General features: G+C 37.9%; 2 protein-coding genes across 3 annotated transcripts; both read right to left on the bottom strand.

The window, feature by feature from the left end:
- Positions 1-221: 221 nt before the first annotated feature.
- setdb1 (SET domain bifurcated 1) lies at positions 222-14,877 on the bottom strand. Of its 2 annotated transcripts, none has more exons than XM_023331451.1 (25): positions 14,785-14,877; positions 12,789-12,992; positions 12,544-12,713; positions 12,412-12,446; positions 11,375-11,501; positions 11,113-11,292; positions 10,805-11,006; positions 10,251-10,324; positions 9,971-10,161; positions 9,693-9,825; positions 9,086-9,335; positions 8,305-8,418; positions 5,685-5,988; positions 5,333-5,594; positions 4,031-4,121; positions 3,813-3,929; positions 3,520-3,689; positions 3,217-3,432; positions 2,958-3,128; positions 1,929-2,059; positions 1,771-1,787; positions 1,535-1,653; positions 1,194-1,456; positions 1,026-1,114; positions 222-523 (listed from the first exon to the last, which is right to left on the bottom strand). In XM_023331451.1, the coding sequence occupies exons 1-25, from the start codon at positions 14,799-14,801 to the stop codon at positions 406-408; spliced, it is 3,765 nt and encodes a 1,254-aa protein (XP_023187219.1). In that variant the 5' UTR covers positions 14,802-14,877; the 3' UTR covers positions 222-405. The 2 variants fall into 2 exon arrangements, with proteins under 2 accessions (XP_023187219.1, XP_023187220.1); XM_023331452.1 differs by having other exon boundaries at positions 9,693-9,822.
- Positions 14,878-15,379: 502 nt separating this feature from the next.
- LOC111608094 (cortexin-2-like) lies at positions 15,380-16,404 on the bottom strand. The gene is made up of 2 exons (XM_023330643.1): positions 16,401-16,404; positions 15,380-15,561 (listed from the first exon to the last, which is right to left on the bottom strand). Exons 1-2 carry the CDS (start codon positions 16,402-16,404, stop codon positions 15,380-15,382), a joined length of 186 nt encoding a protein of 61 aa, XP_023186411.1.
- Between the last annotated feature and the right edge of the window lie 49 nt (positions 16,405-16,453).

The raw sequence follows: 16,453 nt of genomic DNA, 5'->3' as shown, positions 1-16,453 counted from the left end.
TTTTTAGATTGAGTTGAGCTGATTGGACGAACTCTCTGCCCGGTTGGATAAATTGAAAGAAACGGATCGTTTTGAGGGAAGCTGGACTTCTGCAAGTTTGAGTCACATCGAGCAGAAATAAAACATATTTAGCTGTTTTGGTCAGTAAGAGATTTTTCAGAAAACACAAAATAACTTATAATTCACGCAGTAATACACGAGTAACAAGGCAGGAGCCCCGGTCACTGAAGAAACTTTTATTCGGAGGTAAAGAAAACATTTAATGGACGACATTAAGAGTCACATGCTGGTAAAAAAAATAAACACACGAAAAGAAGGAGATGTTATAAAATTCCTAGAACTTAATAAAACATAAAATAAACGGGGTTCAGCGTTGAGGGGGATGTTGGGGTAAGTCCGGGTGGATCACAGCAGCCGTCCACGGCACTCTGTGGATCCGCAGCAGCACAGCAGCTCTTTGCCTTCAACGCTTCCCACCTCGTAGTTATAATCCCAGGTCAGTTCTGTCCCGGCCCGAATCCGCCTGAACGCAACACAGCGGGAGAGACAGAAGGGAACCTTACCAGATAATATAACAATATGAAGAAGAACGAAGGTGCAAATGAGTTTTAAAAACAAAAAAAAAAAAAAACAAGTATTAGGCATTTCTGATCTATAATATTTAGACTTGTAACTGAAGCAACCATTACAAAATGTTTTATCTGTTCGACCGTCTATGAAATCTTGACCTGGGAACTTTTGCAGTTTTACAACAATTGGTTGCTTCCAGATTTTTTTCTAGAGGAAATGTTTAAAGCTTAAAACTTTCTTACCTCCAGTTGTTTTTAAAATTCTTTATATATCAAAGATAAATTAAAATTACTCTGATTTTGCTTCACAGCCATATCCATAAAATTGGCCTCTGTCTCTTTAAGAACCTCCTACTCTTTCCGACACTCCCTCATTAGTATGTCACAATAGGGCTTACAGACCATGTTTAAACTGTAAATCCCCACTATGATGAAATGAACCCATTTCTCACTCACTTGCTGGCGAAGAACGCCACCCAGGGGAATCTCAAGTCGTGTGTGTCGACAAACACGTTCTGGACGAACAGGTTAGGACTGCAGCTGTGCTGTAATGCAAGTAACAGAAGAGCAAGTCAATTTGAATCACAGAAAGCTGTTTTTAAATGACAAAGAACATTTTCTTACATTGAGGTAACGTCCCAGATTTCCCTCCAACTTGGCATCGATGATGTAGCAGGACTCTTCGCCGTCAAAGAACAGCCGGGTGTTTTTGGGAGCGTTTTCTGCCCCTCCTCCAGGCTGCCCCTGGTGGCCGGGTTTGCTCCCCTGAGCGCTGGGCCCGACTCCTCCCCCAGGCGGTTTCACCATCAAACTGTGGCTGTTCTTCAGGGCGATGCCTCGCGTGGATTTCACTGCCACCTGCTTCTTGGTCACGCCAGATACAGAAGCTCCAGCGAAGAAGAGTGTGGGAAAGTCACGAAACATGTAGAGTAAAGATTTGGTGTTTGCTTTTTAACTGCGTTTACCCGGAGTGGCTTTCTCCCTCTCTTTGTTGTCTTCAGATCCGGAGCTAATGGTTTGAACATCGTCGCTGTCCGATAGAGTCATGACGTCCTGTTTCTTTGATTGCTCTGTCTTTATTTGACTGCAGAATAGGAATATTCTATGAGCAGGCCACAAGGTTGGAAAATTTTGTGTAACATCAAAGTTTAAATGAAAAAATCCTATTAAATTTAAGGAGAGTTTGAGAATTTCAGCACACCTCTTGTCTCCAGTTTCCTGTTGGAGAGAGAACAGAGTATTGAATCAAAAATCACCCAAAATAAAATATATATTCAGAATTTGTTTCATGTGGCACCTGGACACATCAGGATGTAAAATAATCTCTTGGCTTAATATTATTTGTGTTATTTTACTGACCTTCTTCAGACCCTGGCTTGTTAACCAGGAAGCCACTTTGCTTTTCCCCGTCTCCTCTGGCATAGAGGGCGGCTTCTCATCATCCTGACCTTTGGCTGAGACACTCAGTCCATCTTTACTGTCCTGACTCCCTGCAGCAGGAGAGCAAGAATTAACTTTATTTAGCAAAACAATCAGGCAGTAATAAGACAAAGCATGGCTACCCGCATTCATCTCGCTGTTTTAACATTAGCTAGCATGCTGTTGGCATACTACAACTGTTTATCAAAGCGTGATAAATTAAGTTGTTCTACCAAATTTACTTTTTTAATTACCCTTAAGCACCAAACGCAGGCGAGTCAATAAAAGACAAGAGAAAACGGCCCACATTTTAGACATTACCTACTAGCAATATTAAAGCAATTTGCTCACGGTGAGATCATCAGGTCTCAGTAATATGTGTTGATTTCCTCTAAATTAGACTAACATGGTGAGCAATAAGGGTTTTCCTAAAATGTAAGTTTTTATTTAAAAAACAGAATTTATATTTAGCGTGCAAAGGACAAATGTGTGGTGGGCACATAGTGTTACCATAAAGAAAATAAAAATATTGAAATCATTTACATATAAAACTCTGGAAATATTTAAGAGACCACTTAAAATGATCAGTTTCTTTGATTTTACTTTTTATAGGTATATATTTGAGTGAAATGAACATTATTCCTTTTTTCTATGAACTACTGACAACATGTCTCTGAAGTTACAAGCAAAACTTTAGTTTTTATTTGCAGAAAATGATAAGTGGTCAAAATAACAAAAAAGATTATTTGAGGCTTTCAGGCCTCAAATAATGCAAAGAAAACAAGTTCGTGTTCATTTAGAAACAACAATACTGATGTTGTAACTCAGGAAGAGTTCAGAAATCAATATTTGGTGGAATAATCATGAAGTTTTCAATGAGGTTCACTGCAGTGGGCTCTTCATTGTTTTCAGAGCAGTATATTGCACCCCGATTGCTGAGTTTGATCATTAGCGATGGATCTGCAGTACCTTCTTTGTTGCCCTTGGCCTGACCACGAGTCGTGTAACTCCTCCACACAGAGCTAGGGGTGTAGTAGTTGTCCTTCACAAAAGTGTCGTCTGAGCTGTCGCTTTCATCTTCACTCTTCGAATCTTTCTCCTCTTCGTCATTGCTGTCATCTGAAGAGCTGGAGCTCTGAGCTGCGGGACGAGGAAACATGCATGATAAAATGGCTGCATGTTGTAAACAAAAGCAGCCGAGACATCATGTGTTTGGGTTAGGACTCACCTTTTTTTCTCGCAGCGCTGCTGGAGACTAAAGCGGACGGCTGGATTTTCATTCTGGACACGTCCACGCCGCTGCCCTCGCTGTCGGAGCAGTGCGCCTCGCTCTCATAGCCTTCCTTGAAGTTCTCCACGCTCTCGATGTGGTCCAGGTTAGCAAAATACTCGTCACCCATCTCTAGACCTTCTTTGTCAGCGAAATCATCAGTCAGGATTTTACCTGGTAAAATAGAAGAAAAGAAAGACAATGCATCAATGGCAGCCTGATTGTGTCTGTCTTCCCATCAGTCCTAATCGTGTTTCTCACCAGCATAAATGCACACAAATGATCCCTTAGCTATATCATCCAGACAGCGAATGCCCCAGCCTTTGTTCTGTGTCTTAAAGAGCTGCAGACGGACCTGCAGGCCGTGCTGCACCAGCCGGTTGGTGCACATCTGAGAACAACATTTACACCTTTTGTTGCACTCATAGATCCTAAGAGAAGAGCAGGAAGAAAGAATTTCACATTAAACATGAGGACAAAATTACTTTTCAGTTATTATTTCCCTGTGTGTTAATGAAAGACATGAGTGAATTATGCATGTGAAAATGTCTGACCCTGTAGGTAAGCACTCCTCTAATCGTTTGTATGAATATCCAGCGCTCTGGTTGATCTGTCCCCCAGGTGTGCAGCCTGAAGCCTGCAGGGTCAGCTGGTGGCAGGAACATTTGGATCTGTAATTAAAAAGAAGAAGAAATACCAAGATCCCATGACAAATTTTCAGGGTTTTATCTGCAGCAGACAAATTGAAATAAAGGCGATTATCTCCACTGACTTGTCTTTACAGCCGTCGGTACATTCACAGCCGACCAGGAAGTCTGAACTGGTGTTAATAAATACTCCGTCTTCAGGGATTCGCTCCTTGCCTTGTAGAGAGAGGAGAGAATGAGTCAGGCACAGCTATCAGGTGTGACATTATCACAAAACAAATTGTATTCAGCAGCAAAATACAGCTGAAAGCACAAGTTAGCAATCATTTTTAATTTGCTGTATTTTAATTTTGACACAGATTGTGATCGACTTGCTAAACTTTGCTCTCACGTAAAAAAAAAAAAAAAAAAGAGAGAGAGAGAGAGAAAAACAAGAGAAACTTGATTTTCTTAATTTATCTTAAAACATTTATCATTTTTGGTCACATTTGTTAAACTCAAGGCCCCGGGACCAAATCTGGCCCACCAGAGATTTTAATGTGGCCCTTCAGACTCAAAATTACATCAATAAGTCCCTCCAGTTTTTCACAAATCTGAAAAATTCACACAAAGTCAACAGATCCGCACATTTTTTTTTTTTTAGTTTACTGAAATTTTTTCTCAAAACCTGCCAAAACTTTGAGTTTAAGTGACTGCTGCCTCAGCCTCACTTGATGTCAAGTCATAGTCAGTGATCAATACGGCGATTAATAAAAAGTCACATTTAACATCATACTTTAGCAAATATCATAAAAATTCCTTACAAATATTTCTAAATTAACACCAGAAAATCTTGATTGCATTTTGATTTTGATTGCAAAAAACTAAAACAATCCTGGTTGGACTGATCAGTTTGAAAAGATTTTCAATATTATTTAATTTTAAGAAACACTTATTGAATGCTGAAACAGCTATTTATTGATATTTCAGCAATTGAATGGTTTTAATACAGTCTGGCCCTTTAAAAACATTCGGATTTTTGATATGGCCCAAAATGAAAATGAGTTATGGTATACCATTGCACCTAATGATATATCTTGGATGCACCAAAGTAAATTAGATTATTTTCCCAATTTAAGAAGCTGACATATTTCTTCTTAGTACTTAGAAAAACTTCTTTTTCTTTTACTAATATTTTATTTAAAGATTTCCATTACACACTTGGGAAGATGAGTGAAATGCCTGAAAATAAATTAGTCGTTATTGAAGCTGAATATTTTCATACTGAAGATTTTGGAGAAAATGTGTCCATGTTAAATAAATTGCACAGGGAAAAATTAGGCTGAAAGAAAGATTTAGGAATGTGAACGACTGACCAAAGGAAGAATAAAACTGAATAAAAATATGAAATAATCCCTCATTTGGTAGAAAATGGTTTTGATCCTTACTGTATTTTACATTAGGTGGTGGAGTGGTATCAATCTCATTGACGCAGGACAGAGGGATGTCCTCCTTCCCACTAGTGATGTCTGGAATGTAATAGAAGGGCCTTTGTGGCTGGAAAGGCCGGTCCACCAAGACATACGGGTCGAGACAGAACATCTCTAAGAATATAAAGTCACAGCGGGTCTGGAAGAGGTAGTACTGGATCTCCCCCATGTTACGCAGACAAAGTCCACACGGAGCCTTGTAGATAACATGGAAGGACATCTGAAGGTCGAACATAAAGAAAATGTCGTTTTAAGACTAAATTCATTCACACAAGCAGAATTTTTATACGACTTGAAAGATTGCGCGTACTTTACGGTTGACTTTGCGTCGTCCCGTCATGCGTCTGAAATCGTAGAGCAGCGGAGTGAGGAGGGGGTTCTTTCCTCTGTGCAGGTCTGATTTTGCTGGTCGAACGCGGTTCAGACACGCAGGCTGACAGGTGTGAGCCAGGTAGAAGATGCGGTCCGTCGGGGCTCTGTAGGACGGCTGCTGAGGGATGGTGGCCATGGCATGCGTGACGATGGAAGGAGGAGACACCAGGGCGGACGTCTGTCTCTGATACAGAGGTGTGAAGGAGGACGTGGGTGTACTCGGGGTGCTCTGCACTTTTCCACTGTGGATTTAAAACATTAAAAACTGACAAAAAACTGAATTTGATTCAGCTAACTTTGAAAGTTAAAACTGTTTCTTCATAAATAAAACAATTGCAAGCAAAAATGCTACGCAAAGATATTTAAAACACTTAAATCAATGAAAATACAGAACGGAGTTGTTTCGTCCTTTCCTGAGGTCATTGAGACTTACAGTATGTAAGAATACTGTAAGTCTCATCTTAAAAATAAAAAGTTTTTATGTTCTTGCAGGAAACTTTTGTATGGAAGCGTTAAATTGTCAGAGACAGGAAATAAACTCAGGAGCAACATCTTTTCAAAACCAGAAGGTTTTTCATCATAACGGATTTTATATCTCATACTAATGGAAACGAGATATAAAACTAAAATGGTCAAAACATTAAAATGGCCATTGGGCGAGATGGACTTACAATTTTATTACAACACATTGTTTTAATATTGTGGTAATTATAAAAATTATGATTAAAAAACTTTTTTTGCTTCTTTTTTAGGTAACTTTATGGCTATGAATGCATGGTGCTGCAAACACAAACATTTCTCTTGACAAACATTCCCATTTGAAACAGGTTTCTTCAGGACTCCACTGACTTAAAGAAGTGAGATTTATGTCACTAAGCTGCACACCTGAATTCAATCATATTTTCAAATGCACTTATATTTATTGATCCTCTTGTGCAGGGGTGCCCAAACCTTTTGAGACTAAGATCTACTTCTTCTCTCACCACATCTTACGAACATATAAAAATTGTAAATTAAACTCTATTGACTTATGCAAATACACATTAGTTATAGCAGACATATTAAAGTGATAGAAAGCCTAACCCAGTTTCTTCCTCAGTGAGATTCTGACACTGGGAGGAGGTTACTGGTTTCTCTGTCAGAAGCTGGTTGCAAACCTGAGGCCAGCAGGTGTCAGTCAGTTATGGTAGATCTGAACTTTTTTTTTTTTGGTTACCTTAATTTGAGAAACTACAGAATAACAGGAGGAACCACAAAGCTCTGTTAGGTTAAAGCACATCTTCTGAAGTTGGGATATTTTTCCTCCAACAGGTTCCAGATGAATCACCTCAAACCAGATGTTGGACTGGAATTTATTTCAATGTCGCAAAGCAGGTTGAAAAAGCTTGTCATTTTAGAGAAAGTCTCAATATTTCCACTAAATAAGAGACGAAAATAAATAGCATGTTTGATAGAGGAAAAACCAATAAAGGTCTGAGCTCAAAGCAATATGCCAGAGAACACCAAAATAGTTTTTTGTTCTTTTTTTTAAATATATAAGACAATTAATTTAATCTCACACAATTATGGCGGTAGGAGCCATTTGTTAAATACTTAATAAAATATATTTGTCCTATTTGATGTATGTTGTAAATGATGTATACTCGCAAACGAAGGAGGTAATTAGTCCAGTTTTGTCGTTTATTGAACGTTCAGAAATTACAGAGGCTGTAATGCGCCACAGGTAAACAAAGGTAAAACAACCGTTGCCTTGGCAACCGCCTGAGCTGCTCAAGCCGATCAGAGATTACGTTGAAATCAAAACATTCAGTCCGTTAAGATATTAGGTTTTCAGGCTTGATATTTATTTTGCGATTGTTAAAAAGCTCTCCGCTGAACACAGATGGTTGATTAGCTAATTTATCTAATTTAAACTCCTGCTCTGCTAGTTAAGAGTCGGTCTTTGAGTCACAATAAGCAATACATCAAATAATTGCATGATAAATTAAAATTAGCTCAATAATTTCCACTTGCATGATTTATCGTTTTTATCTTTTCTCTCTTTTTCTACCAAAAGCTGTTTGACAAAAGTCTTCAGTCTGGTGCTTTGGTCTCAACAAAACCTTTTTTTTTTTTTTTTGATGGGACAATTTTGTTTGCAGAGACTTAATTCATTTTATTTGTTGTTTCTGTTGTTCTGATTATTTATTTTGGATATTTAAAACATTTTCCTCGTTCCAGTGCTAAATGTTAATAAAACTTTAAGGCTGAGAATGTATTCCTGGATTATTACAATTATATTACTTGAAAAGTGCCTCAAAAGAACAATGTTATCGTTTATTGTAATAGCACTTCTGGAACAATTTATCATCCACCAAATTTTGTTAGTATGACAGACTTAAGCACAGGATGACAGCAGTACAAAAATGGAGCTTTACCAAACATTGTGTCTGCATTGAAAATAAAAAAAATACACTATGTAGTGCTAATTTTCTATCAAGAACAGAATCTGAGTAGCTTTATTAGTTACTTTCTTGGTTGTGTTTACTGAATTTAATTGTGTAAAACTGTGAACTTACACTAAGAGGTTGCTGGCATTAGCAGACGCAGCCTGCAAGATCTTGGAGGCATGCGTCCCGCCGACACCAGGGATGAAATTAGACGTGCTCTTCTTTGCCATCTGATGTTTATTTCTTGAGGTGATAAAACAAAAGGGAAAAAAAATTTATTGTTTATTCTTGACAACTCGAGCATTAAGGCGTAGGTTAGCTTCCCAGGAAGCTGTAATCGTTATACCCTGACAGGAAGTGAAATATCCTAGAAACTAACATCTGGATGATGATCATTACTTACCTGTTCTTATTACAGGCTTTCATACAAACATTAAAAGATGCAAAAAAACAAATAATTCCTTCTTTAAATTTGAAAGTAAATGTCTTATTGCCTAAAATGCAATAGAAAAGCATTTCTATAGTGTATGCTACGTCATTTGATGCTTCAGTGAAAACAATAATTTTAACATCAACGTGTGAAAAGCTCAGCTATTCCTGTTTAACCTAACTTCAATGTAGTGTAGGACTGATATAGTGATTGTTTTTTGGACTGATTAAAAATGTGATTTTTTTTTTTTTTTACATAATTTTAATTAGGTAAAGCCTAATGCCACTGGAGGAATTTTGGGTAGAACATATTTACAGCCAAAATAATTTTTTTTTATTTTAAATGCAAAATGTTTTGGTATAGTTTTAGGTTAATTACTGCTCTGAGTTGTTCTTTCAGCGAATGGACATTTTTAAAAAATCTATATAATCCACACAATATTTCAATAATGCAATTAAGCGTGTCAGCTCTAATACTTACTCAATGCGTTGAAGCTGGGCAGCCGGTGAGGGCTGAGGGGTTTGCTGGGTTTGTTGAGTTTGTGGCTGCTGGGTTTGCAGGGATGGCTGGACCTGCTGGATGAGCTGGGGCTGCGGGCGCTGCTGAAGCTGCTGGATCAGTGTCGTCGCTGGCGGCTGACTCTGTGTCGTTTGAGGGGGTTTGGCAGGAGAAGCTCCGACGTGTTCGACGCCAGTGTACTGAACGACTGGGCCTTTACTCCTTAATGCTCCTAAAGATTGGAGAAAGTAGCAACAGACAGTGTAGAAGTAGTGACAGACAGAGGGAAATTCTCCATTAAAGAGCCAACTTTCTTGTAGTAATTATTGATCAAAATACTATTTAAACTATTATTAATTACAGTTTTAGAAGACTATTTGTTAAAAAACAAAACAAAACAAAGTTATAGTCACTAAATAGATCATTAATGCTTTAAACTTTATGATAGTCCTAATAAAAAAGGCTCAAACCCAACCAGTTCTGGCTGACAGAACCAGGGGGATTTTCTGATTAAGTCAGGCTTTGACAAGGTTCAATACAAGGTTTTAATGTTGCAAATCTGTGTGAATGCTAGTCTGTGTCCAGTTACCCATGTTTGGCCTTGTCCTCTGGTGGCCAGCTAGCTTCTTTTCTTGTGTGTTTGCTGAAGCCAATTTCAGATTGAACATGGGCTCCAACCTGGTGGATCCTCTGTAAATCCATTCGCTCCTCTTATCGTCCTTCTCAACACCAAGACAACACAGGAAATTGTTTTAAAACACTCTCCAAGATTAAAGTGCCACATCTTTGTAAGAAATATTAATGCAACTGTTGACCTGGAAGCTCTGAAAAATGGTATTTGAATTTGGATGAGTGGCTCGTACGAACCAGAAAGAGGATTTTGACCAAGCTGCTGTCCACTTCCTCCACTTTGCTCTTCCACCAGGTCCCCTCCCACTCTGTCTTGATTATCTGGCCAACCTTTAGGAGCACCATCGGCCTGCTGGGATAGGCGGAGATGTACTCCTCGATGAAGTCCCGACAAGATGCATCCTCTATGTCTTCCCAAGTTCGTTTTACTACACAAAGAAACAGAAAAACTTCTTCATATATCTCTTTTCCTGCATGTTATTTTAATGTTTTATCAAAGACAGAAGTTAAATCCTACATGGTCTGCAAACCGGATACAGTTCAGGAAGGATCACATATGAAGCGTAGCCGTCGTCAAAGAAGATCAGAAACCTAAAACACAAATGTTGTATGTTACTGAACTTAAAATTATAACTTTTGGAAATGTCCACATTTTTTATTTGATTTATTTATTTCAAGCAGGTTTTTACAAGCAAGAAAACAAGCAATCAGTAGGACAGAGAAAACATGTGCATACATAATTTGTTAACACCAATTTTCTGCTTATAAAGGACTAATTGTAGAAAACTTTGTAATTAAAACCATGTTAGAATATTAATGTGCCTGTTCAATATACTGTGCTAAGGAGCCAACAAATAAATAATTTTATATAGATAAAATGGTTACAAATGAACTCAGAAGAAGACAAAAAAAATCGAGGCATAATAAGCATAAAAGCATAATAAGAATAGCAAGAGATCATTGTAAATAACAACCGGACATACAGGATCAGAATAATTACCAACTTCTTGCCAATGTAAACCTATAAATTCTTCTTAATCTGTGTGATATGACAATAAATAAAATTTATACCTCATGCGGTTCTTGTTGTTCGGCATCTCTGCTACGATTCCAGCGTACAGCCACACCAAGTTTCCGTCTTTGTACTTAGCGACGACACGAGCCCCGACGTACAGGCTCTCCAGGGTGGGGTTGTAGTCAAACGCCACATGATTTCCAGACAGCAGACTCTTGCCTTTATCAAACCTCACCTTGTACTTAAATATACCATTTCCTGGAAACAAAGAGATTATCAAAACAATCCAACAGAGCAAAAAGCAAAAGTTATGTAAAACATTGTGTTACAGGTGATGCTTATAATGAGTTTAAAAGAAACACACCAACAGGGTTAATTGCCACCAGGTTGCCTTTATGCCATGTCTTGGTGCGTTTCTTTCCCAGGATGTTCATCCCCACTTTGAGCTCGTCTTCTTTTATGTTGGGGTTTGGCTGCGTCTGCGTCATCGTCTGATGAGACGGAGCTTGTGATACAAATATTGCTGGTGTCGGGCCCTGAACTCCTGGAAGATAAAATAAATAAAAAAATCCCCACATTAGTATCAATAACAGCTCCACAAAGCAAGAAGGTTTACGTGTGCTCACCTGGCTGAACTACAGATTGCACTGCTGTTCGTATCAATGGAGAAACAGAGGAAGGCTTGGCGACTATTTGGACCAACTTCTGGACCTGCTGGGTGGTTTTCTGCAGAACTGCAGAGGCTTCATTTAACTGGTGATGAAAGAGCAGGCAGCAGATGTCAGAACAGCTGGAAACAATGCGGACTTCAGGTTTTAGTGGAACATTATAAGACAATTCATGCAGTGGAAAACAGGATGAGGATGATCACAGTGAGCTAATTTCTTCTTCATTTCTTTGTGAGCCTTGGTTAATGTTTACGGCTGAGTATTATTTACCATTGGTGCCTTAATTGTTATATGGAATGGTGCAGGAGATTATTATTTTTGTTTACGTCCTTGTAACTCAAGTGCATATTTTTCTTCTATTATTTGTTACATTTTCCATTTATTAATTTTTCAAAATTATGTTACCAATTCACACAACACTTGTAGTAAAGACATATTTTAGAATTATATTTTAAAATGTTGTACTCTATAAAAATATACACATAATCCTTTGTTATAAATATTTATTTTAATTAATATAAATTATTCTACTTTTTTTTATTTCATTCATAAAAACAAGTTTTTTAAAATTTATGTAAAACTATATTAGAGGTAAAATGGATAAATATCCTGTTGACAAAATGCCTTGTTCTTAGAAATATGTACATTTTCAAACATTTATCGTTTATCAGCCCACACAAACCTTCTGGCACCAAGTTTAATTCCTAACAGGAAGTTTTGGTTGTTTTGAAGGAATCTGATTGGTTGACAAGTTTTAGCTTAGCGCTACGCTGCCCCTATAGGTTTGGCATATTTAATACAACACTCAGGACCAGATTGTGAGAGTTGATGTGGATGAAAACCTTTCAGAAAACGATGTTATGTGTACAATTATTTTTGGAGGTGGAAATATTAATTTCACGGCCGAAGATTGTGTTTTACAGATAATTTAATTAATCATTCGTCATCGACACTTGGTCATCAGAAGAGGAAAAGCGGCGGCTGACTGCTCTCACTGTTGGGTCCTTAGATGGCGTCTTTGGAGGAACCACTGATGGTGGAGAACAGAAGTGAGAGATAAAATAAGCATGTTAGCATTTTCAGCTACTGCAGCACTGACAGCAACTCTGCAGAAAACTGCAACTTACAACATCCTACAGCTATGACGTCATCGTCGTCATCATCATCAATCTCGATGACTTCAGAGGGGTGCCCTCCTCCTCCGCCACCTCCTTCATCCTCTGAGCTGCTCTCTCGGTAGACGAGGCCGTTGTTTTCATACGCTGCCCTCACCAGCTTCTCACACTCCAATACGGACCTGAAGAATCAGAGAGACAAAATGAGCACATGGCAAAAAACACCACTTGACCCAAAAAAGCAACATCTTCCATACTGGTTTGCATCGTTGAGAAGTTTCTCTGTTTTCGCCTCTTCTTTCTCTTTCTGTTCCACCCATTCCTCGAGCTCTATCAACTGGGCTTTTTTCTTCTTCACAGCCTCGTTCTGCTCCACAGCCTCCTCAATCCATTTCTTCAGGTCATCCAGTGAAACTCCCAACTCGTCCTCCAGACTGGGGTCCCAGTCGTCAACCTCCATTCTGAGGAGGGGACACAACCAGCAGATGAGCAACGCACTTTATGTCTTTCATCCATCAGCAGACAGACTCAACACTTACTTATATGATTTTTGAATGACCGAGAGAGGTGTTATGGTTTCCAGAACCATAACAAATTATGATTCTGGGAAGTGATGGTGACGATTTTGTTCCCAGGAAAGTCTGGCGCAAAATTGAGCTGGCAGTCGGGAGAAATTTATATCATCTTTAATAGTCTAATGCAAAGAAATGGGATCATGTGCCTCTAATAAATGTTGCTCACAGTTAATCTGTCATAATTCTTCAGAGTCAAGTGGAACGTATGGGATTAAGAATGAAAATAATGAAAATAGGGTAAAAAATGTACTTATAAAATGCCTGAACTATATCTTGAAATGCACAATTTTTTAAAACTCTAAAATTAAACAACAAATAAAATGCTTGATAAATGGTTGAATTCATGTGTATAACACAGCTTGAATATGACTTAAAAAATTTAATCAGCGTAAGAAATAGAGGTCAGATTGGTGACTATATCAAGCACAATCACGTTACTATCAAAATATTGCTTAATAATATAATTTTATTAGGAAATCTACCATTTTAAATGACTGAACCTGCTTATTCATCCAAATCTGAGTGAGATAATAAACACACTGAATGCAATATTAGAAAACACAACATACATGTTGTAAGGGAGCAACAGCTTAATTGTTGTATTTTAGGAAGATCTCAGAATGCTGTTGAAGTTTTGAGTTATATATTTTTACTTTAAAACACTATTACTAAAAGCAATACAAGAATAACAATATCACAGAGTTTATACTTCCTACATCTTTATAGAGACTTCAATAGACATATAGATGGATAGATGGGATAAAAATTTATTATAGGTTGCTATGTAAACATGACATGGAATATTTTAGCATTATTTGTTGGAGCATAAATGCACCCATCTGTAAAAAAAAGATTAAATAATAGCGCCTCAGTCAATCTTTGCCGCAAAATCAGCTTTGAAAAGTATAACAGCCGAGTGTAAAAATATGAAATACAAACTTTTTTTTTTTTTTTGCGTATTCATAAGTACCCATAAAAACACTCGATTTACACTCCGTATTTTTCTAGAGAGCATTTAACTGCGGGAAGATCTTACAGGAATTTTCCCTTTCTGAGTTTCCCCCTGGATATCCTCCAGATAAAATCAAGTAAAAAATAATAATAAGTCCATGCAAAATAATGCGACCATTAGCAGTAAAGGCTGCAGCAGATCCCATGCTCAGTTTGGTCAAGCAGATAAACAAAAAGGTTTTCTTCCTGCTGATCGGCAGCCCGTCTATGAACGGTAGGTGTTTGTAACTCGCTCATTCATAGAAACTGTAGAAGGTTTAGTCAGAAAGTCAAGAAACAAACGCAAAACAGCTTTGACTGATTAGGCAATGTGATTATCTTCTTAGTAAACATCTGAGAACTACAGTAGAAACAAACACACTAGTAATATATTGCGACTATTTTGTTTATAATGTACAAAATGTGCAGACTTGCAAAATAAAGTTATTTAAGTCAGCGTATCAATTCAAGAAATCACAACTTCTAAGTGTTTTATTTAGCAGCAACCAAGATTCAAGAGCATGCTAGCTGGTTAGCCTAGCATGAGCAATGAAATGTGTTTATATTTGGTACAGGATGCGGCGGCTGCCTGCAAAACAAATATTATTCTATAGTTTGCAACTGTTCTCACAAACGTGACACACACTGAACTCAAACAACTAATGAAAGGCTAATTAAAAACACTCACCCATCACAGCTTTCCATCCTGTCGATTGCAAATTTTAAACTAGCTTGTTGCTAACGCGAAGGATTGGCTACAAAGAGTAGCGCATGCTGTGGTTGCCGGGGCACCCGAGGTGGGCGGTGCTGCTTGTCAAAAAAAAAGCGCTCCAAATGATATCACTTCCAGTCAAAAAAATTTAAAGAATTTTAATTTGTTAAAATTAAAAGAATACGTTTATCCTTAATCTTTGCGGATTTTCTTCCACAGCTGCTGTCTTAATAGCTATTATCATCTAATGAAACTTACTTTGTTAAATATCAGCATCTACTTTTTATTTTGCATTTTCTGAATATCTTTGCATATTTACTGACTAGTTTTGCTTAGAAAATCCAGATTATTTTAGGAAATATGGTGCTTTCTAAGAATCCTTTTTATGCAAATGTTTGCCACTTTCCAATAATACCTCTTAAAAGATCGTTAACCTTCTTCGTAGCACACACTTCATTGGAAGATTCAGAATAACCATTAGTTGCATCCAAAATAAAACCTCACAGGCACACAGAGTAAGTCACCAACGCCTGATTCCACATGAGGAGTCTCAACTGTTCTTTGGTCTCCATCATTCCTCTGGTTCGTCCTCTTGCTCCTCCATGTATGTAGACACAGAAACAGCGCTGTAAGGGTCCAGCACCAGGTGAGCACAGCGAACAATGGTCACGAGCAAAAAGAAGCAAAGAAGGAAGAAAAAGAAGAGGGCGAAACCAAGATCCACATCCACTTCAAATCCTCTCAGAGGACCGACTGAAGGGTCCATGTTCACAAATGCACAAAATCCAAAAATGTGTTTCTACATCTCATCTGAATCCAGAAAAAAAAGATCCTGAAAAGTTTACCACCATTCCACCTCTGCTTTGTTTATCACTATTATTTAACCTAAGCTGATGTATTTTTATTGCCCAGTTCTGTTCTGCTGTTTCACCTTTTTTCCTCCAATGAGCCAAACACAGGCGTCTGTTTGGCACCTGTGGCCTCCTTGAATAGTTAATAGGGAGTTTGGTAACAAACAGGTCATTCCGGTGACTAGAACTCTCATGTATCTGTGTAGAACAGAAAAATTCAGGAAATTCGTTACATCTGCCTTTGAATTGCCTGAAAATATAAGCTTTTACTGTGGTGTGCACGCTCTGAAGTCATGCCAGTGTGCTTAAAATGAATATGAAACAGTTCACACACAGTTCTGCTCCAATCAACAACACTTAAAATTATTCCATGACAAAAATGTTCTAAAAAAGTAGGAAGTGAAATGACAAAGAAGGAAAAAAGGTTAGAGAAGAAAGAGGATATGATGCTTTTGCTGTAATCTAGTTAAGAGGGCTCAGAAACTGATCCTGAGTTAAAAAAAAAAAAAAACAAACGGTGCAGGTTACCTAATGAATGCACAGGCTAAAAGTGAGGTGAGTATAGTCAAATAAAACCAAATACAGTAGAATAGGACAAACGGATGGGAAGCATTCGAGTTAAACATGACTCAGGTATATATGCTGCATATTAAATGAGATTTAAGTGTTCATGAGTGTCTAAAAATATTACATTTGTCTGTTGTTAGCCCTAAGTGGTAAAAAATTAAGATAGAAACTGACCCATACTACTGTCGCATTGCTAACTGTTTTCTGCATGAATTTCTAATACTTTT

This window comes from Xiphophorus maculatus, chromosome 3 (assembly GCF_002775205.1).
Source record: "Xiphophorus maculatus strain JP 163 A chromosome 3, X_maculatus-5.0-male, whole genome shotgun sequence".
NCBI lineage: Eukaryota > Metazoa > Chordata > Actinopteri > Cyprinodontiformes > Poeciliidae > Xiphophorus > Xiphophorus maculatus.
The sequence above is the reverse complement of the archived record's forward strand: the minus strand, read 5'-3'. Positions and strand labels throughout refer to the sequence as shown.